Genomic DNA, 24,596 nt, shown 5'->3' with positions numbered 1-24,596 from the left:
GAGCAAAAAACTATTATATGATAATTTGTCTTTGTAAAATTTAGTACGAAAAAAACAATGTATGTGTGTGCGCATGTGTGTTTGTGTAAGTATGAAAATATATTATTAGTTAATCATCGATTTTAAAATTTAGAGATGAAAAAAAAAGAAACTAAAAAAGTGAAAAAATCAATTATGAAAATGAAGTGATTCGCCGCTCTAATTAATAATAATAAAAATATATATAAATATATAAATTTGATAATGTTTATTATATAATTTTATATTACATAATACATATAGTTACTATATATTATATAATATTATTGATTGATTGTGAATATTGATTGATTGATTGGTTCTTGTACGAATAAAAAAAACATTTTAGAATTATTAAAATACAATACCTATTTAAACAAGCAAAAAATTATTGGGATTATTGGAAGCAGACATTAAAATTTTCAAAAAAAAAACACGAACAGGTATAATTTGTTTTTATTTGAAATAAATTTGTGGTCGAAAATTCTGATTTTAGGATCTCTATTTAAAATACAAATATTTTGAGCAGATGGTGGAATAGAAGATTTTTGGATTAGAAGAAATATTTATGATCAGAAGTGAAGATAAGCATTTTCTAGTTAACGTACAATTAAGCATTATGATTCTTCAGAAACGAATTTAGGGGAAGAAAGTTGTATGTAAGCAAGGTTAAAAGAAATATCTCTCAGTTTTACGTCTTTTTGTCGCAAAATGTGAAAAATGGAAACTTTTCTTTCCTGTGAGTTTCAAAAAAGTAAGCTTAAGTTGAATTTTCTTCGACAAATTATAATAAGAACTCGTTGTCCATAGTTAGTTGTTTATCTATTATACTGTCATGATACTGAGATAAGTTTTATTGCAGGGGTCAGGTATCGATTTGAACACTCATATTTTAAGTGTTGAAATTTTATGGTCATGGTAATCCAAATATTCAATTCTTTCAGTTTTACAGTAACCAAACACCACAAACCGTTTATGTGGAAACTTTTTAAGAACTTTTAAAAATGCTTTAATGTCATGGCCTCTTAAAACTATTCAAAACGAAATTAGAACTGAAATGTTTATTAGTCGAATATTGCTCCCCTCATCTTTCGCTTCTGAAAAATTTGGATAGCTAATTTTACGTAAAGAAACTATGATATATCAGAATTCGCTCATGCTGTATTCTATTAAAAATTTTGAAAAGAAATCGAATATAAAATATTAATTATTGGTCATAACTCAGCAGAATTGCATGTGATTTTAAGTAGGGGTCCTAAAGTTTGAACTTAAGCCACCACATCCTTTAAAATATTGTATATTAATTATTATATCGTAAGTTACAAAAAAAAGTTACATGTAAGAAAGAGACAACACATACAGGTTAATAATATTGCAAATACAAAAAAATAAAAACTATTTGTCAATGTTGATATGAGAGATGCTTTCTACAAGTTAAAATAACTACATTGCGTATATAAACAAAAATAATAAAACAAATGATTCGTAGTTTATTTATACTATTTTTCTTTTGTTTTTTAAGGTCCTTTTAGTAATTTTAATTCAATAGTTAAGGTCCCGTTAATTCAAGAAACTACAATCCTACCATTTTCGACAAAAATTCTACAAACAACTACAAGGCACAGAAGCGTCGCCAATTAATTGAAATAATATGCTCTGATGCAAGTACTTAAAAGAACGTTTGTTGCCAGGGGTTGTAATGAGATTTTCTAAAATTATTGGTTAAAAATTCTCGGATGAAGTTTTAACAATATTCCTTCATTTCTTTTTTGCAGATAAGGACTTCATTTTGTTTGAGTATTTTTATTATAAAATTGAGAACTTGTATAAAATCAAAGTTGTTTGAAGAAGTTTTAGTTTATATTGGTCGAACATAAAAATCTAATTTAAAGCGAATAAATCGCTAATAAATAATCGTGACACATCAATATCATATCAGATTCGTTCGATGTGAAGTAAAGTTATTAAGACGAGCTCACAGATTTCCAACATTCAACACTATTGCGATGATGACTAAGTTTTTTTATCACTACAGGTGAACAATTTTCTCTGCACGGACAGAAATATGAAGTTGGTTTTCGAAAAACTTTAGAAGTACGCAAAATATGAACGTTTAAAGCTCCTAATTAAACAAAAAGGAAAATACTTAAAAGTGACGTCATTGTTCAATATCGCTTTAGATATTATGTATAAAACTCTGTTTTGCAAGGAAGAGACGAGCAACAATTTTTGAATGCTTATAAATTCTTCGTTTTTTAATCAATTTTAATTTAACTTTCAAATTTTGTTTTGGTATCAAGTCTACTTTTAAATTTTTATGGATAATGTGGCAGATTCGATATCTGTCATCTACTCAATTACCAATGTTAGTATTGATTGGTGTTATTGCAGATGTAAGAGTTAAGACATCGGCATCCAAATTTTGATTGATGGTTAAGTTCGCTATATGAAATCACTGATCACACCACTCATGGAAAGTGAATTAAGGTAAGGACTTGATTAATTATGAAATATTTTCTATAAGGTAAGTTTCCAAACATATACTAAGTATTTCTTGGCTCAACATAGCGCTTTCGCTTGAAGAATCCTAAAACAGAGCAGAAAACATTGATATTATATCAAACGGCAGAGATTTTTGCTAATAAACCTTAAATATTCACTTGAAGAAAACTTCAAATTCACCACGTTTAAACCACGTTCTTATTTTCAGGCTTTGAAGTATTGTGATTCTACCCAAAAGGGAAACATTCCGGATATGATAAAAGAGTTCCGTTTCTTAAAGATGTGTGTCTAATAAAATTCGGTGTTTTTTCGTAGGTTTGATGGATAAGTAATGAGTTTTCTTTTTTTGTAAAGGTAAGGAATTGAAAAGGTAAGTGTTCATACAGGATGTTTGTGACAATGATGAAAAAATAAAAAAAAATAAATATCAAATGTTGAATAAAAATTTGCATGTGGTTTATCAATAAAAATGGATTGGAAAACCTTGAGGATTTATTTCCTGATTAGGATCTGAAAGTACTTTTGCTGTATAAAAAAGTAGTAATATATTAACTTCTAATATATTTTGATATAATACAACTCCAAATACAACTAAAAGCGTATAAATATTTTTGTTTTTGATAAAATTCCTTTTAGATTCTGTCAAAGGGCTACCAGGACTATGGTTAAAGTTATTTTGATTGATTTGTAAAATTTTCCAGCACACTCTGTACACTATGAGTAGGTATAATGGGCGTAGGCAACATTAATCTTAATTCCAATATATGTCAGCCATCTTGTTCAACAAAGCATCATTCTACAGTCTTCGTTAAAAACTATAACGACGTTAAACGAAAATTATTTATTTAATTTTTCTTGATGTTTTAAATGTTTTACGAGAAGTAATAAATGATATTTTTTTTAAACAATATAAGGTGTGGAATACTCACGTGTCCTCTATATTTGCAATTAAAAGACAATGAATAATGAATGAGTTGTTATATTTTTAATGCTATTTATTTCCTCTTGATAGCTGCAAATTTTTATGTTTTTTTAAATGTTTTTGATAATTCGGAAAAATATGGTACGATTAATTTAAAACTTTAAGCAATGGTGGAGCTTTGGGGGTTTCTTGAGCTTTAATTACTTTAAACAATGATTTTTTACCAATTAAGAAAGCGACCTTTTTAATTTATTTTCGATTTGATCGGTATCTGATTTTTGGAAATTTGTCAGTAATCCTAAAAGTCGATTCTACTTTTTTTGCGTTAACGCAATCAAACTTTGAGAAACACCAACAATATTTTTGATTTCCGACTCCATATTGATAGTGAGTGGATTTCATCGCTAGGTGGAAGAAAGTGAAACTAAATTTAAATGGCAAGTAGTTAACGTTATTGATCCTAATCATTTCGCTAGCTGTTTGATTAAATGGCTGAATATCGTTCAGGCCGCTAGCTGGACGGCGCCGTATAAGCTATTTGGCGTGATTAAAATGAATACGATAGACCCATAAACTGAATTACTTTAAACTAGTTTAAAATATTAAATTTTATTGTTATAGTTAATCTAGTGTATATCCCGATCCTGATTTTTTAACTTCCCGCTAAGAAAATAGGGAAGTTATTGTTTTCACCCCGTTTTGCCAAAATCGAGTTTTCATCAGATCTCGACGTTTTAAGGTGGCAGGAAGCTTCCCTGATTACTTCCGCGAGGGTGTCTGTATGGCTGTATGTATGTATGAGTGTGTGTGTGTGTGTGTGTGTGTGTGTGTGGATGTATGTAAACCTCTCATAACTTTTGAACGGCTTGTCCGATTTGATCGCGGTTGGTGCCATTCGAAAGGGATTGACCAAACTTAGATTTTGAGGCCTATTTGGACCGATAGATTTCGAGAAATCTCAAAAAAACTGCAAACAAAAATTTTTTTTAAGTGTTTTTTTTTTAATAACTTTTAAACGGCTGTATCGATCAATTTCAAAAACTAATCAGCTTTCAACATCAACCACGTCGATCACCACCAGTCCGGTCAAAATCGGTTGATTCGTTCGTGCGTTATCGTTGACGAAAGAAAACCCAAAAAAGCGTTTTTTCGGAATAACCTCAAAATTTTTTGTTCTATCAATTGAAACTTAAAGATTCTTCATGAAGCTTCAAAAACTGCGTCGAATGTCACCAACCGCGTGAAAATCGGTTTATTCATTCTAAAGTTATCGCGATACTTAGCGGGAAGTTACAGGGATGACCTGCAGGGTCAACCGTTTTCTAAATTTTTTTTTTAATTTGAGCTTTGACTTTTAAAGGCGAATTAATAATTAAATGGAGATGATTAATTAAGTTCTGATTGGAAGTGGAATGAGTTTCATAAATTAAAAATATTAAATTTTCCTGAAATATCATTGACCTCTTGCTTTTTTCTACCAAACTATAGATTGATAGAAATTTAAAACTAAACAATGGGAACGCATAAATGAATATTAAACAGATTTGTAGATATGATTCATGATTTCGAATTGACAAGGTTTACAACCTAGAAATTTTACGTTACAGAATGGATAATTAACAAAGTTCGTTCGTAATAGATTCATAGTAAAACGTAAATTAAAAATGAATGAATTGTGTAAGCCTGTACATGTGTATGTAACCTCACACAATGACCTCTGTTTATTCAGTTCAAAATCAAATAGGTCAATGAAACCCAACTAATATGTGGGGTATATACTTATTATATTTTTTGAAAATACCGCGTGAAATAGCTAAGTAGAGGCTAAGTAATCGAGTCAGGGGAATAAAATTTTAATTCCCTTTCAAACTTGGAGAGTACTCAAGTAGATTTTGAGAAAGTAACAAACGTAGGTGAACGCAAAAAGTTTCCAGAGATTTTCTGCGAAATTATTAGAGATGGAAAGTTGAAAACCGCTATGTAGGTTCGGGTTGCTGGTTTAAGGCGTAAAAGAGGGTTAAAGGCATGGAATTCATTTCCTCAAATAAAACATTGATCCCATTCTCATCCCTTGAATTTTGTAAGAACGGTTTGGTATGAAATTAGGTAAAGCAAACCAATAATTTGAACTACCTTACCCAATGGGAATCCTTGGCTCTCATAGTTTCGGATGAAAGCTCTGGAAACCTTAAGGACCATAAGACAACACATAATAAAAATAGTTTTTCTTCATACAACTTATTATTTTTTTAAAAAGATTTAAAGAAACTTTATAGAAATTTTACTCTAAGAAATTTTGGAAAAATGTTTGATGTTTAAAAAAATATAAAATAAGACTTTTTAAGAAGTAATTAAGTTTTTTCGAATTGCTTAATTTTCGACATGTAGCATTTATCCTTTCTTATTGATTCAATAAGAGAAATTCTTAAGTAAATATAAACTAAGAGTTTATTGAAAATCAATATTTCGAAATTTGAAAACAAAATTTGTTAAACTTTGTATATGAATTATGGTTTTCTGGGAAAAGCTTTCTAGGTATTTCTCTATAGAAAACCAAAAATAGATCAGGGGCAGAGATGTCGATAATCTGATTAGATCGCTATAAATAACGATTGAAAAAGTTTGCTGTACAGAACTATCCGCTGTCGAAGCAGATATTTATTTAAATGACCCTGTTTATTAAATTTAAAAAAATTTTATCTCTGTGAAACTTATTCTGCAAATATCTCGAAAACTGTACCTAGAATCTTTTAAAACCAAAATGAATTGTGGGAAAATCGACGATATATTATACTCGTAAAAAATTGGTCACCTATATAATTAAATCATGTGTGTTTATTTATAAAGAAATTACCATATATTTTCTTATTTGGATAATAATTAACTTTTTATATTGGAAACTTTAGATAAAAATGGTTTGAGGTAATGTTATTTGCAGGAATAGAAAGTAAGCGATCTAACTAACATATAACATCTTTGTACAGGGGTGTGTTTGACGCACCAGAAAACGCAGTCCCTAGTTTTCCATGAATAATAAATTGCTATGCGTATATAAAACAATTTTACCTCATAATTTCCTATTAAATTTTTACAAAGTTTCCCCATCACACTTAAGTGAAAAAATTACAAATTATTTCAAATTATTTATCATTAAAAAAAAAACTTGATAAATCGAAGAAAAATTTAGGGGTTTTACTTACCCCTTATATAAAAAAGATGTTATGGTCCCATGGGTTGGTTATACATTCGGAATAATTCTATATTATTCCCCTTTAGTGATTAATCAAGATGGTATACACTACCATGCATGATGGAAAATGTATATGTTCGGTAAAAATCGGCATGATGATCGGTAAATAGGAGGGGAATAAATTTTCCGTCGATTGTCGTCGGTGGCTAGACGGCCGACGTCTTAATTTCAAATCTTATAACCAGTGTTCATATAAAAGCCAGTATTCACTTAATTATGCATTTAATTAATAAAATAGAGCATAATTGATTTAGCGCATTTTAATTGAAATTTGTTTGAGTGTTTTATTTTTGCAATTGAACCAGAAAGTCGTACTAACATACGTGTTTTTCTATATGTGACATTTTTTTTATATGTATTTAGTAGTGGGGGTAATATTTTCCATATATATACATGTATATATGTATGTTGTTCTAATTTTTCTTTTGCAAGGGGTAGACATTTTGAACTGTGAGTTTAAATAATCAGTTTTTCCACATAAAAATTTATTAAAATTGTGTTATCGAAATTTTTTTTCATATAAAAATTTTTATTTTAACGAATATTTCCCGGAAAATATAACCGGAAAAACAAGGAAAAATTATATTGAAATAAATAGAGACAATGTTATTGATTAAGTTGCTGTTATAACATACCCATCGAAGAGAGAATAAAGTGAAACAGTGGCGCGCGGGCTATTTTTTTTGTAATATTATTTTTCTTCTTTTATAAATAATATAAAATATATAAAATTTGTATCTAAAAAAATTACTAACAGGGTGCTTTTTTTGCTAAAATTTTTTGTATTTGTAATATTGTATCTACGATTTTTTGAGATAATATAACTGTTGTTTTTTAAGGTTTTCTTTTTGAGTAATTTATATTTAAAAAAATATATTTAAGTAATAAAATAAATTTGATATAATTTTTATATAAAATGAGTTTGATGAACATTTTTTTTGTACGAGCATTCAATATTTATTTGCCCAACGAACAAGATGGAGCAAGGTGAATTTAGTGTTTCCTAACAGGTAAAATTTTTTTTTGCATTTTTTATTATTTAAATTTAGTTAATAATTCATATTTTAGAAAAATTACATAAATTTTTAATAATGCAATCAAAAAATTCGATAATTCTTTTTATCGTTTATGCAAATCATTTGACATGCATGTAATGCAAATTGCATAACTAATAACATTCTATTATCTTATTCTTAGTATTCTCAATATTTTTATAAAATAATTTTTGAATGAATTTAACAATTACTAAAAAATTTAGGAATGTCTAGCCAAGTTCAGTAGATTCACAAGAATTTTCTCTCATAAAATTTCTATGATTCTTTTTATTGTTTATGCAAGTATTTTATGTGCATGTCATATAAGTTGCCTATGTAATAAAATGGTTTTAAAAAGTATATCCAATTTCATGTTTTATTTAAAGGTTCGATTATCTATGAGAAGTTTTTAAACTCTCTGAGGTATAAGTAAATTCGGCAACGTTGTAAAATTAGGTTTTAGATAGTTTTGTTTTACCTGGAATTTTCATAAGGTGGAGTTTCAAATAAACAAGCTAAATATTAAGCAAAAGTTGTGTGCTTTTAAAAAGAGGAATGTTTTTTGCATTTGAAATTCATCTTTTATGGTTTAAAATTTCATGACATAATTGAAGAACTGCTACTTTTCAGTTTGTCTTAATACTTCGTATATTTTGCTTCTCCCTTCTTCCAAGTTTGTTGGTTTTATATGGCAGAGAGTAGTTCTCCATTGCCCCTATCCAATAATCATATATTATCGTTAAGTCCTAGTTTTAAATGATCTGATTTGATAAAGAAGTGAGATATGATTCTATAGATGTAGGTTTTTGGAAAAATCTCAAACACAGTTTCTCATTTACCTCTTGCATGAATTTAAGACATAAAACTTTTTCAATCGATTTAGCTTGCCATAAATTTTAAGAAAATAAAAAACATTTATATAACTGTAAATTTTTATTTTTCGTCAAAATTTTATGTTTTAAGTATCATTTAAAAATGTTGTGAAAGTTTTCAGAAGTTAAAGATAATACAGATTTAAAGTAAGTAAGTAGATAGAATGAAATTTTTATGTTATGTGAAAATAAATATCCTGATCAAACCAAACGTAATGTACGCACATAATCGGTTGATTACTAATCCGAAGTATGTCTTTTTTAAACAATTATTACGATTAATTCATACAGCAAAATTTAAATGTAGCTATAAAATTAAATTCTTTACAGAATTAGACCAGTATTTGACTTCTAAAATTAATACCTTAATTTTTCAGAAAAATATCTTGTAAATAAAAAAAGTAAGCGCTAAATTTATAATGTATCAAGGTACGAAAATATAGTTTCTTCCGGGTGTCCCACGACACCTCTCGTTCTTTTTTATATTGGAAAAGTGAGCGCATGTTTAAAAAATTAATTTATAGTTGGGATATTATACCATTATTGCGGGGTGACAAAAGTACCTTAATAATATTAATAATTTCCAAGAAAAATGAGAAAATCTGAATAAAAACTTCTTTATAATAATAGAATCTTATATTATCTTGACATGTAATTGTGAAATTTATTTACAAACGATAAAACCTATCGGTAGATATGATCGGTCGATAAGTTTTTAAACGATCACTGTGATATGTCTTGCGTAGAAAAATAAGTATAAAATTCAATTCAAAAGATTATCTATAACAATAAACTTTAACTTCGAGCTGATTTAAAGTTTATAGAGGCACTAAATTTTTTACATGTAAGTAATATAGACAGATGAATCATTTTTTCTGCCTTTTTAAGGACTGATAAGGATAAATTTGGAAATAAAGAAATTTGATGAATTAACTGTGGCTCGAGTGTCGAATTTACGGAAATCGAGTATAAGGACAATTGTTACAGACAATACATTACGTAAAAAAATGGCAGGAAGTTTGCAAATGCTAAAAGAGTAGCAAAATGGGGTACAATGTTAAAAACAACACTATTTTTCAACCCTTGCAAATTGTCATTTATTTTCAGTGATTTGTATTATCAATAACTTGCTACTAAAATTTGACACTCGAACCAAAGCTTCAAATTTCTTTATTATTAAACTAACCTTCATGAATCGTCAAAATGCAGACAAAAAAAATCATGGAAATTTCGCGTTTAATTTTTTGAGGGAAACCTCAGATATAATTTTTATATTTGCGATTAAAAATTGAACTTGTGGTCGGTAGATAATTATCGAATTATAAAGAATAATTCTGATATGTAAATATATTCTGATATAAAACTAAAAATTTCGTAAATTTGTATATTTTATATTAGAAATATAGTAAAGAGGAGGGATATCGATAAGACCTCATTTCCGCCTCAGAATAACGAACAAAAATCATACGATTCGATGTTTTCTTTTTATATTTTGAAAGGAGACATGTGTGCTTAATGAAAGAAAATTTTTTTAAGAAAAGAAAAACTACAATTAATATTACTTGTAGAACTCTAAACTTTACTTCAATTGTATATTTTTGTTCAAAATGTTACATTTTCAATAACATTTCAACTTTTCTCTTATAGCTCTAGAGCGCATACAATAAGCACTTTCTTTTTTATTTTATTTTAGTTTTCTAATGTTACTGAAAATGTTGAAATGTTACTGAAAATGTAACATTTTGAGCAAAATTTTCAGTTGAACTAAAGTTTGGCGTTTTAAAATGTTGGTTTTTTTCTAAAAATATGTCCTCTCATTGGGTACACTGTTTCCTTTCAGAATATATAAAGAAAACATCAAATCGACTGACTTTTTTTTTCGTTGTTCAGGAAATGAGACCTTATTGATACCCTTGCTTTAGACTTTATTTTGCCTTAAAGAATAATGTTCGACATATCCTAGAGTTCTCATTTATTATCTTCGATAATATTTATAATAATGTTCGAATAAACAGTTTTCTTTAAGTGTAGATAATAAAAATTTTGAATGAAACATTTTAGGTACCTATTTATTAAGTGAAGTGGCTCTATAACCTTAAATATAATTTTTTAATTTATTTAAAAGAATTTTTAGTATGGTAAATTAATTTTTTTTAAATGAAAAGATGCAAATCAAAATTATTTTATCCTTTTACAAAATTAAGAACCATAATACGGTGAACATTTTACAATTTATTTACATTAATAATTTAAAACACATTTATATTAAAAAAAATAAAATAACGGATATCCGTGACCATGTTATAAGGACATCCGTATAAATGGAACAATATCATCATATACTATACCACATATATACCTAAACTAAAAACCCCAGTGCCTATTTGCAGAGAGTGTATATATGTTCCATTTATTCCTGGTGATAATTCCTATAATATGTACATGTTTAATACAGGATGGTCCATGGTTTAAATTTTCTAAAATATATATTTTAACACAATAGTAAAAAAGAAAGCTAGCGAATCGCCCCGACTTCGCACGGATGAAAAGCTGATATACTAAATATACTACATAATGTCTTTATATATACAAAAATGTATTTATTTACGACATCACATCAGAAACCTAAAACACTCACTTATCAGTGTTTCTCTTCTATATTATGCATAATATAGATATATATTAAACCTTTCTCTTAAATCACTCTATTTATTAAAAAAAAACTGCATCAAAATCCGTTGCGTAGTTTTAAAGTTCTTAGCATTCATAGAGACAATTTGTGGGAAGCGACTTTGTTTTATACTATGGAGTGATGAAAGCAATTTAAATGCATTAAGTTGAATTTAATTGAGGCTTTATTGAAAAAAAAACATCAGATCTTATTCGGTGATGCTGAGACTGAGTAAAAGATTTAAATTTTGATTCGAATAACTTTCAAAAGTATTATTTCCAGTACTCCTACCATAACAATACCAAATTTACCAAATTTAAAAAATACAACATTGCATTCGAAGCTATAAGTGCTATACTGTTTGTAAAGCATGTGCTTATCCATTATAATATATGAAGTAAGAAGAGTTTTTATGGACGTTCTTATTTTAATTATATCATATTAATTCATCACACACAATAAATTGCGTGTTTCTTTGTCTTATACATAAGAACGGCCATAAAAACTCTCCTTACTTCATATATGATAATGGCTAACGAGATGCTTTACAAATTGTAGAATGTATTTGGGTTGTTCTATAACCAGGAAGAAAATGTGTTTGATTTTGGCCGGACATATGAAAAATTAAGATTTTACATATGAAAAATTCTAGACAATTTGATAGTTAATTTTCGCAAACTAAAATTTTAGTATTTTTTTGAAATACAACGTTTCTTTACGGCTTTCCATTAATGGCTACAATTTAAGAGCTGCATACTCGAGTCTAGGTCTTCTCACAAACCTTCTGGTCAACAAACCTTCTGGTTTTCTGCCAACAAAGAGAACGATTAGATAATGACGAAGCTATAAGAATTTGATATTCGAAGAATATTTTGTAATGTCATTTAAAAAAAATCCTAAAACGTGGTTCTATTTCGTATGTAAATGTTTAGATAGAAAAATTATTATACGAAAAACTTTATATAAAATTACGTTCGGAATTTGTTCACTATTTTAGATTTTGTAAATGGAACCCTAAAACATTTAAGTTTTTTTTCAATAAATTTAATTATTCTTAAAAAGACAGTTTCATGCTAACACGAGTATGGTCGATGCAAGAAGAAAGTGTTTGGGAGGAATAGCTCCATCAGTTTTTAGAGTTTTTTTTTTTTTTTTTATTACCTTTGTAGAAAGATTCATTCTTGTTATAAAAAATTCTGACCGTTTTCTCTGAATCATTTTGTATGTATTAAATAATTTTCTCATTTAAGTCGAAAATATTTTAAAGTATATTTTCCTTCTATAATAATAATAATGAAATAAAATCGATAAGTCAGTAATTATAGTTATGGTAAATTGTTTTAGAAATTAGGTTTATTTACATAACTACCCAACAATAATATTGCACGCATTTATAAAAAATATATAGCTAAGGAGTTCTTTTTGTGTTTTTGAGGGGTTCCTTCTAAAAATTATATTAAAATATTTATTATTTTTGTTATTTCTTTTAAAAATACCCACTTAAAATTAATTTAAGGAAAATATAAATAGCAAAAGAAACGGTAAAACTATAAATTACACTCAGGTAATGCAATTAATATATTTTGTTTAGGTGCAGGTTTACTGTTAGAGTTTGTGGAATATATTAGAAATGAAAAAGAGAATCGATATGTTTAGTTTGGTTTATCGAAGTCTGTTCTCTAATTCGTTTAAATTAGAGTTCGAGATTGTAGTCCTCGTTAAATCTTTTGGAATAAGGAAAGATGAAGCACAAAGAAACAACCGCAATATTTGTATCTAGTTTTAAGAGAAATGAACAAAATTACACAGAATTCGTTATTGTGAGGTCAGGCTGTCATTTTAACGCAGTTAATGTCATTTTCCCTCGATGATTATACTTATTGCTCAGTTATGCTTTTTACTTTTATTTTTACACGGTTTATTAAAAACTTGCGGTGAATGCTCTTATTTTCCTAATATTTGAGATATATTTCTCATAATTCTTGGTATATAAGAAAAAGTCGATATTAAAAATTGAAAAGTATTCTTGCTTCTTATCAAAAGTACTTATCGATCACAGTGACACATCAAAAAATTTTGGATTGTATGCGAGATTTAGTATGATAATGAAAGGTTTCTTTCTTTGTAAAAGCAGGAAAATTGATGAGTGACGCAAATTATTTTCATATTTAAGCAAATTAGTTTAATATTTATAGAGAAATTAACGTTCAAAGTTGTAAAATGTAAGGTTTGGATTTTTTTTTTACAAATATTACACTTAATGGCCTGCTGGAAAAATGGTCTGATGGTAAATTATAGTAAAATTTATTTTCTACAACTTTGCTTATTATAAAAAAAAATTTTCCATCTTAAAATTTTATAAGGAATTCATAGTTTCTGTTTGTTGATTTTTGACACCCTGTATATTCTGAAATTTGTATCTTTAACCTACTATACGATATTTCTCCAAACATTTACCTTAAAATGTCTAAAAACGGTTTTATGGTTTTATCTCAAGGGAAAAAATTTAGGAATAGTAAATTCTAAGTGATATTATTTTCTTATATTTGCTTTTTTCTTTAAATTCTGTTTGTTGCATTTTCATAGGAAAATGCAGGAAATATTATCTGTAAGAAGAAATGATAATTTACCACCTGGTGACAATTATAAAATATAGTAAGATAAGTAAGTGTAAAATGGTGGAAGCGCAAGGAAATAAGAAGTAAATATATTTAACGATAAGATCTTTGGCTTGAAGATAATGATTTCAAAGATAAAAATTTTGTAAATTTCCAAATAAATAATGATATCTTGCTAAATGTAATTTTAATTTAGTAGAAATTTGTTATAAAAATTAGTCGAATTTTAATTTTTTTTAATCATATTATTTTCACACAATTTTTTTTTTTTTTTAAATTTATTTATTTAAAGTCGCTTTTTTTTCACACAATTAATTTAATAAAATTAAATTTTATAAAATTTGTGCGTTTTACTAGAAAAGCTAGACAGAATCTAAGCTTAAACAAACTGAAAACTTTTCCTATCAACGATAGATTTAGTCATTACACCCACCTTTAAAAGTTTAGTAATGATACTCAATTGGGTTTTTAGGACATTTAAGAAGGTTGTTCGTTATATTTCTGGAGTATACTCGTATTTCTCATTTTCTTTTGTATTCCTTAATAATTTTATCGATTACCTATATTTAACCAAAAATAATTGGAAATAAGGAACATAAAAATGAAAGTCCATTAAATCGTATAAACATTAATAATATATCTAATAATAATAATAATAAATGATGTATTCAAAATAAGTAATTAATATTATTAAGTATTAAAAATCGATTAAATTACTATACATATTATTATAAACATAAAAGTATGAAGAACGAACAAAATGAACGAACAGAACGCATTTATAAGCAAATTAAAATATCATTTAGATATTATATCGTTTAAAAAACAGATATTTATTATTCAAATGACTGTAATGTATAGGTAGCCTTAAAGTGTGCTTCGATTTACTACACGGAGAATCATTTCAGAATAACATTGAAATCTTACAAAAAAATAAATAATAAAACTAAAAACGCGATGTAAAGCTGATTTTTGTATGCAAGCAATTAAAAAGTTGTGCTACTTGCGGGAAAAACTCCAAACTCCAAAACTCCTTTACGCATTACGCAGGTAGCACAATTTTTTTTTGCTTGCAAAACGTATTTTCACACTCCCCTAAAAGGTCTAAATAAGATACCAAAAAAATCAGCTTTTCATCGCGCTTTGCGATTTTAATGTACAATTTGAATGGCGTATTTGTTTACGTTGGACATTTATTTTGAAAAATCTAGGTTCAAATCACTGTCTTTTTTGATACGCTAGGTTTACAAACTCATTAAATTTACGACATTTGTTTTGTAAACTATATAGTTATATAACTAAATATTTAGCACCAATAAATCGGTGAATGTGAACGAGAGCATGATGTTTGCAGAAGCCATAAAAATTAGCTTGAGTAGCATCTATTTTGATAGATATCAAACGGTTTTTGTCGGGATTTTTAAAAATCCTAAATATTCAACAACCAAATGGACTTAAAAAAGGAAAATTGGCAAAAGAAAAGATGATTTTTTGGAACTTTTTGGAACTATACTTATTTAACTACTTGAACATGTAAACTCTGTACACATGTTAAGTTTATTTACACCACTTTGTATGCTCAAATCGATTGGCGTAAATTGCAAGAGCGTGTTTAATTCTTAACCAAGGTTAGCTCAATTATCTCCTTATTAGAATAAGAAAATAGGCCGACCAACTTTGTGATGTAATAATAAATTTTCAGTCTTAAATAGAAATTTTTGAAAATTTTTCTACTTTAAAAAAATATCAGTAGATCTGGTTACCGAAAAACTATCACTAATCTTTAAGTAGTATGGTTTATAAAATTCGAATTTTTATAAAATTTTATTGAACTATGTTATTGATTTACAAGTCCGGTGAAAAATATTCAATGTTCTCCGTGTAGCTGCAGTATTTTTTTAATAATTTAAATCGACTTTAAACAAGGTATTGTGAGGTTTATTATAATAAATTTTATCTGTGTATCATTATAATAATTATTCAATTATTATGGAAAAAGAATTAGGTGTATTGATTAATAATAATTGGAATAATATGAAAAAGTGAGAATAAAGAAATACACTTTTAATATAAGTGAATTGCTAGTAAAAGTCAAACTTCACATCTCGAAGGGAATTTACTTTAATATACCAAAATAGCTCCTACATCAAATTTATATTTCTGCCTGTCTGGGGTCTAGAGTTCTTGTTTTATAAAGTGCGAGATAAAGACTAAAAATAAGGACAATATACATGATGGCGTGGGAACTTTTTGGTCTAGACACACCAAAAAGTGTGTGCATGTGATGATATAAATCTTAGGAAATTTGCAACGCGACTGACAAACTGTCAACCACTACAAAGATGACGGCTCCCTACTTTTGATATGAATATTCACTTTTACCTATGGCACTAACGGAACATGAACGCGAAATTTAATCTTATTCGAACATTTACAAGTATAAGATTTTGAAAGTGTATAGAGACAAGTAAAGATTTTGATGCAAAATTAGAAGTGGTAGTACTTGTGGAACTACAAGACAGATATGGTCTGAGTACAATCTTAGGCGTTCCGAAGATCTTATATCACTTCCAAGGGCCTCTGTTAGCAAAGTTGTTGCGACTATTGCAGGACACTGGTTAGGCGGCAGGCATGCTGAACGCCTGGGCATGGCAGTGTACCTGTCACTACCCAGCTCTTGTCATGAGGAGATGGACTTACCTGAGCCAGCCTCTCTTTGACGACCTCTCCGACCTAAAGTCCGTCAACGTCAAAGCACTTCTACTGTTCTTAAACAGCTTCAAATGGTTCATGGAGTAGTAGCCGGGGATGGACCAACTCTTTTTCGGTACCACAACGGACCCTTTGGTCTAAGTGTGTCCCACCCCAAGGCAGATACTCTAACCTAACCTAACCTATAGAAGTGGTACACATTTTATTGAATAAAACGTGACATATATATATTCTTTTATATTATTCATATTTCATATGTAGGTTGTTTAATTAACAAGAATATTTCCATATGCCTACGTATCTCAAACCAAGTGTAAAATAATAATAATAATAATAATAACAATCTCACCATGATATAAAATTATAAAGGATTCGATGCGTAAAAGATATTTAAATCTCTCGATTTTGACGTAAATAAAATTTTTCGTGTAGGTGCAAGAGCATAATATGGATAAAATATCATTTTCTTTTTGAGAAATTATTATATCTTTTGAAAAATACACATAATTATTTGTGTATGGGTATAATAAAAAAAAGGATTATTTGACATTTAAATTATTATAATAATCTATTTTTATAACATTGATGATATGACCTCTTTCTTCTAAAGATAAATAATATGGTATACAGTGGAAATTGTTTATGAGCGAAATCAGTGACGTAATTTATATCAGTGTTCATTATGCTCCATGGAATATAGGCCCCGCGGTGTTTGATTGATTCAAAAACATCTTAAGCTGTTATAATGTCATTTCTCGACTATGTTCGTCGACCTACACCTTGAAATATGCAATGTCTGGAGTCGGGCGATACTTCGTTTTGTGGCCTAAGTGTCAGACATATGATTTTAAATTTGTAATTCAAATCTCTTGTTACTAGAATAACAAAAAGATGGTTATTCAGTAAATTTTACGACACAAATTTTATATGCGCAGAGTGGGGCAGAGAAGAAGTGCGTGATTTTGAAAAATTGTAAAATAAACAAGCAGTTAAGAAATGTATATAAAATGAATTTTTTAGTAAATTTTATTTTTAACTAGCTGACGTTACCTCTTAGATGATCTGGTGAACTTCTTTCATCTACAATTTATTAAATTGTAGCTATTGATCAGCTCGCCCTGGTTAGATCGCCCGCTAAACACAAATTTTACTACTATCTCTTGGACAAGCCTTCGTTCGTCTGCCTGGCTAAGGCCGTCGGCAGTGGAACTGGCTGTGCTCGCATATAGCTCTAATAAATACCTATTGCCAATACCTGAATAATAATAAATAATACCTCAATACTATTCAAATACATGTTCACAACTCTAGATAAATATTGTGGGAGCGCAAATATTTACATTAGTACATCATAAGGTATTATAATCCATTACTTATATGCGCTTCCACCATTTATTGCATTTCATATTTTTTCTTAAATGTTCCCCTCAATTGCCTTAATTTTTTCTTTCACAGGAACTTTTTCCTGACAATAATTAACATAACAAAAGAGAATGAGCGAAATTGTGACAAACTTTCGCGCGTGATTCGATGAACAAAAGAAATAGGGGTTCAATTTTATACATATAGATTAAATGTTAACGAAGTATGTTGTAAATTATACGGGTCTAGTAGCTTGCGACTTTTTTTTCCGAGTTTACCTCTAAAGAGTATCAGAAGAAAGAGAAACTGTATCAGGATAATCAACCACTGACTGTGAAGCAACTACGAAACTGATTTCAGATGGTACAAATCCTCCGTAATATGATGAAAAACTTGGTCATCTCGAAGAATGTATAAGACTTGGATTTCATATTAATAGAGCTATGTTTTGAGCTAAGTTACATTTAGTTAAGTTTCTTAAATAATTTTTCTGGTGATTTAATTTGTAATTCAGTTGAAAATACAATTTATATGCCTTTTTATGTATTTTAAAATGACAAGAAAATTGATTAGTGTTTGTTTTACGATGTTTTTAAAATTTGTATACTTCTCTGCCCCACTTTACTTTTATTAAAATCTAAAATTTGGCTCATAAGCTCCCGAATTGTAACAAAATTTTCTGTAGCAATAAAAATTATTATTCTTATTATTAATTCGCTGTACAAATTTCACTGTAAATCAAATTAGTAGCAATAATCATATAGAAAGATTGGGGCTCGATCAAGTGATATTTTTCATTCTAGCTCTAAATAAAATAATATATCATCCTCCCCATATATGAAAACCATATTATTTATTAGGTATGATATATTTTTATATATAATAAAGTTTATTTTAAATTACCGTGGCCTATTTGAATAAACATTGATTTAATATCATTTAAATATGTTTAGAATGCTTTATTTTTTTACATTTTTTTTTTGTCTTTATATGTATATTTTTACAAGGTGAACCGCATCCATCATTTTGTAGAATAATTTTTAGATATTGTTATTGGTACGAGTAACATCATGAAACCAACCCAAGATAAAGATAGAACGGTATTTAATATTATATCAATTTTCATTCGCAAGATATATCGAATTTGAAGAGTTACAAATGTTATTTTATAAAAACTGAATAAACAACATGTTAAAATGTGAATTAAAAAGTACAAAATAATTTTTAATTGTATCAACCGAATGTCTATCGTTTTTCGGTGTCACTTTTTGTCATAGAATTCTTTCAATATAAGATTCGAAAAAATGTAGCCCCTTCGTAAAATAGAAAACAATTCCTTCGATTTGTTAGCCACACCGATATTTCGCAATTATTTTTGTTTTTATACCATGTATATATGAAATATATCAACGTATAGTAAGTTTAGTCCCAAGTTTGTAACGCTTAAAAATATTGATACTACGAAAAAAATTTTGGTATGGGTGTTCATAAAATCACCTAATTAGTCCATTTTCGGCAGTTCGTCTGTTCGTCGGTGTGTTTGTCTGTATGCCTATGGCCACGATAGCTCAAAAACGAAAAGAGATATCAAGCTGAAGGGGCTGAAGGGCATAAAAAAGGGTTCGGGGCATAAAAAGGGGCTAGGTTCCATCTAGTAAACCGTTAGCGATAGAACTAAAGTTTAAATGTAAAAAATGTTCCTTATAAAAATTTTTTACGTTAGAGTATTTACACGTATTGTGTTGTATCAAGTATACATTTATTGTGTGTATGGATGTGTTTGTTTATTAACATTTCCACTGAGGAATTGAGAAGAAAGATGCTCTTATTACTCTGTGTGTAAGAGTGACTATCTCTCTTTACTTACATGACGTAAAAAGCAAACGATAGCATTATCAACACTGTCTATACATGGTATTTCAACAATTACCTTAGTCAATTGTTGTTTTCACTTGTTCTATCTAAAATTTACTTGCATCCTAGCCACCTTCGAGAAAGAACCGAGAAAATCTTTTACCGTAATCAACCATGGTTCAATACAAGTCAAGCTAATAGAAGAAGGTTAAAAAAATATGATTCATGTGAAAAATGTTTTAGAATAGCATATATATTAAGTGAATTATCATTAAGTTTGTAGATAATTAATTAGCAGAAATAGAAAACGACATAATGTAATTTATTAAAGACAATTTTATTTTATGTGTGACAATTTTCTTTTTCCCTTCCCTAATTTTTCCTTTCCCCTGAATAATTTTTTAAAAGACATTCAATTTTATGTTTTTAGAACACTTAAAAAAATTTTGTTTTCGCTCCATTCTTGTTGTTTTAATTAGATACATTTACCTATTAGCATATAAATTTTATTTTTTTTTACCAATTTAGTTAAATTATATTAATTATCATTTATGTTGAAAAGTCTTTTGTAAGTTCTACGTCATTTGTTTGTACAAAAATAGATGATTTTTATGGATAATTTTGTATTATTGCTTTTTTTAACGATAGGAATATTAATTAAGTACATTTCATCCTCCACATTTGTAACGGTCCTTTTTAAGAGAAAAATACGTTTCATCTTGGAAGCTAATCCCTATTCCCATATATTATTATACGCTTTCACGCAAAAATTGGTGAATAGATGACTTAAAACTGTACAATAATATAGCTCATCCATCAGAATAACACATGAGCTACAATTTATAAAGGTATATTAAAAAAAAAATTAAATTTAGTCTGTGACATTTCACTTCGTCATCTATGAGTGTCATTTTTAACCATAAATTAAATATTTTTGTAAAATTGTGTACCTTGTACAATTCATGGCCATCTGTTCTGATACACTCAATGAATCAAGATTAAATATCATTTAAAAAAAATTGAATTATGTACTTATATTTACCCGTGTAAAACAGTCTCTACCCCTATTTAAAGTGTTATGGAAGGGAGATAGCGAGAACAAGAGAGGTGGAGGCTATATCGCGGTGGTTTTTACTTTTAAGCCCAGTGAAGCGAGCGGGTAGTTAATATGCCCCTATAAAAATTCAGCAAGATCATTGAAAATTAAAAAAATTATTCATTTAGAGTTAACGATGGACGTAATAGAAAAGAGAATGCAAAAGGTTATGTTTTCTATCAATTATGAAGACGAAACGTAATCTGTAAAAGTAGAAACATGAAATTACTGGTAATTGGCTAATGATGAATCAATAAACTTGAATTTCAATGGTCGATTACAAGATGGCGGTCTCAAAATAGATCGTCTTGTATGGTGTCAGATGCGTCATTTAACTCAATACTTCGTAGCTTTTATCGTTAACAAGAGTCCGTATTACACTCCAGAAAGAGCGAATTTTATGGCATATTTGTGGGTCGGTAGAATAGCAGCACTTTAGCAAGCAGCAAAATGAATTGGATCCGTCAGAGAAGATCGTACTTGTGCTTATAGGAAAAAAAATAATACAAATCCCACGGCCAGAATCTCCCCTGAAGTATCTGATATAAAGATCGAGACAAAGCCTAGAAAATTACCAGAAAATCCAATTTTCTAGTCTAAGGTCGTGATATACTATTTAGTAGTATAAATCCACCTCAAAAATAACACAAAGATTAATTCATAAATTTTGATCACACGTGGATTAAAACCGCTTTAGTGGTTTGAGGGTTTTGTTAATAAAAACTAAAATTAATGGTTTTTAGTAGAAAATTCATTCATTCATAAAAAAAAACACAACAAACTATGTCACATAATAATATTGTGTGTCATGTGTCGTAATTGAACAACGTATGTGAACTTACTTACCATTGTGTGACAAAAGCACATAAAAATAAATTTTAAAATAAACACTAAAAACGAAAATCATTTATCTTAGTTAAGATTATTTTAACATTTCTGTTATACTGTTGTTTTGTAAAAGTATAGAAGAAAAACAGTTGTTTAGTGTTTCATTGTATTTCCGCACTATTTGTGCGCTAGAAGTTCTAAATTCGTGGTAGAAGGCCCTTTCATACGTTAGGTTCAAGTTAAATTTGATTCGAAATGTAAAATTTGAATAAATATATGAAAGAAATGATACCAACTTAAAGGTTTCCATCTTCCACGTGACGATTTTCTTTTTCTTTTAATTTTTATGTGTGGATGATTTTAAAGCTACTAAAAATTTGGCAAAATCCATGGCCAAGCCTGAGCGTAGATGTTTCTCCAAATTTTATTAATTATTTTTTTATTGAATTTTAAAGACGAATAAAAGGGTTTAATAAATAAATAAATTTTAGTTTGTCGCTATTAAAAAAAAGAAAAATCGTATATATCCTACATTTAACGATAACAACACTTTGATGGAAGCATAAAATGTTTTAAAAAAAATTGTTATAAATGCTGAATTTATATGCACTTTATAAAATAGGCCATATCTCTCTAATCCTTAATCAGTTTTCCCGGGTAAAACGCTCTTAAAAATTGTCTACTTTACTCTATCACATAGGCCTGGATTGCTAATACAGCTCGTATATTACTTTTTATATTCTATATATATAAAATATTTCAATGTATATTTTAGTCTCAAGTTTGGAACGCTTAGAAATATTAATTGTTCTACCAAAATTTTGACAGTGTTCATAAAATCACCTAATGATGCCATTTCCGTTTGTCGGCCTGTATGTCCGTTTTTTCGTCTGTCTGTTTGTCATCATGATTACTAAAAAAACGAAAAGAGATATCTAGCTGATATTTTTATAGCATACTCAGAGTGCAAAAATGTGACTTTAAGTTCGTAACTGAGCAACATATTTGAGATAGAAACCATAAAAGATAGAACAAAAGTAGTTCTATATAAAAAAATATACAACTTTTGTTTGAAACATTTTTTCGTAAATATCGTGGTTTTCAGGAAAGGGCGCAAATTATAGCAAATTTTGTCCGTATTCTCCAAAACTATAAAAGATAGAAAATGAAAAATTTGTAGGCAACTTCAACAAATTTTCTAGAAAATACTTTTTGAAAACTAAATATAAATATGATGGTTTTTTAAAACTTTTTTAATTTATTAAAAATAATGCAAGCACTGATATTCGACACTGTCTACACATGATATTTCAACAATTAACTTAGTCAATAGTTTATTTTTACTTGTTGAAACTCACTTAAGAACTCAAAAATTACAAAAATCTTCACTCGAATATGTGATATCATGTTATATCTTTTGCTTTTTCGGTTTAATTTAGCTTCTTCTATAGTCTATACATTTCAAAAAAATTAACCTAAATCAATGTATTTCAAAATTACGACGCCTAGACGTATTTATTGCATGTCTGTATATTTGTTAATCCGACTCTGTTCGTCATTCTTCATCGAAGCTACTACTTTTTGAAGTTTGATACAAATCATGAATATGTATGTATATTATTACACAGATTTTACACCATATATTCTAAGGATGCTTTAATATATCTGCCTCCTGTTTTTTCATTTTTTTTTTCACAAAGCTTCGGTATGTCACAGTACAAAAGCTTAACAAGGTTTTGAAAAAAAAGGTTATATACCTTTCTATGCCTAATACCCAACCTACAAAGTTCATAATCCATTCTCTCATTTTCATTCATAAAAAATATTGTTAGATGTATACCTTTTTTTTTTATTTTATTTTTATAATATAATGTTTTTTTTTTCTCTTTGTACCTGATTTATATAGGGGGCGGCCGACGGCGTGATCTGGTATGCAGTGGCGGAAACTGGCGCGCTCCAAGATCACATCGGGTCGCTCGCGTACGCGCAACATGCTCTGCTGCGGTCGCAGAAAGGTAAGAATATTATTTTGATATAAAATTGTTACGGATTTTTGTTTTATTAATCTTTAGATAAATACATCATAACTTCTTAGTGCAGGATGATCTATCTAGTTTAATGAAGTTTAATCACCACAGTCTCAAACTGTAGAATTTATGCCTTGTTGTATTTTCATGATCTCAAATGTACAGTTATTGTAATTTTTATAGAAAAAAATCATGCTTCCCTCATTATGCATAATAAATGGTTCGCATTTGAGGGGCACTATCTAGATTTAAATATTAGATTTATGGGTGGAGTGTCGTGTACTCTTTGGGTAAAAACGTAAATAACCGCTGACCAAGTCTTTTAAGTATACGGGAGGTTTGCAGAGGGTTCTTTAAAAAGTAATAGTTCTTACAAACCATACCTTTCCGAAAAAAGATCCAATTTGAACGTGAAATAGCTCATTTGAGAACTTGTTCTTTCTAATTTAAGAATCCATGGCTTAAAATTTTATCACCCCTTCCCGCTTTGAACGGAGGGTTGAAAAAGTGAGAAATGTTATCCCTAAATTTTATATGACGTTTAGAAGCGTACCCAAATTTTTTAAATTATTTTACAACTTAGTTAAGATCACTCAAAAGTTTGTTTAGTTCTCTCGAAAATGTGCTGCAAAAAAATTTCCGTACGAGCTTTTTAGACCAAGATATTGGCTTTCCAAGCAAAATTAACTCTTCTGGATTTAAAATCCTGTATATTCCGAAATAATCAATGAACTGAAATTTTTATAGAAACGTAGTTTTTTGGGAACGTTTTTAAGAGTAAGAGTTTTGTTGTTTAAGTTGTTAGTAACTATTAAAATTGTAAATTTCCA

At 28.4% G+C, this 24,596-nt stretch overlaps 1 protein-coding gene across 1 annotated transcript in view; it reads left to right on the top strand.

Annotated features, from left to right (window-relative positions):
* Positions 1–7,647: 7,647 nt before the first annotated feature.
* The window catches only part of LOC123290721 (rho GTPase-activating protein 100F-like), an 83,316-nt gene continuing 66,367 nt past the window's right edge, over positions 7,648–24,596 (top strand). The window contains exons 1-2 of the mRNA XM_044871006.1: positions 7,648–7,702; positions 23,646–23,754. Coding sequence (XP_044726941.1) covers positions 23,671–23,754 — 84 coding nt within the window. The 5' untranslated portion in view covers positions 7,648–7,702; positions 23,646–23,670. The remainder of the gene's footprint in view (positions 7,703–23,645; positions 23,755–24,596) is intronic.

This window comes from Chrysoperla carnea, chromosome 1, assembly GCF_905475395.1.
Source record: "Chrysoperla carnea chromosome 1, inChrCarn1.1, whole genome shotgun sequence".
NCBI lineage: Eukaryota > Metazoa > Arthropoda > Insecta > Neuroptera > Chrysopidae > Chrysoperla > Chrysoperla carnea.
This window is presented reverse-complemented; position numbering and strand designations above follow the sequence as displayed.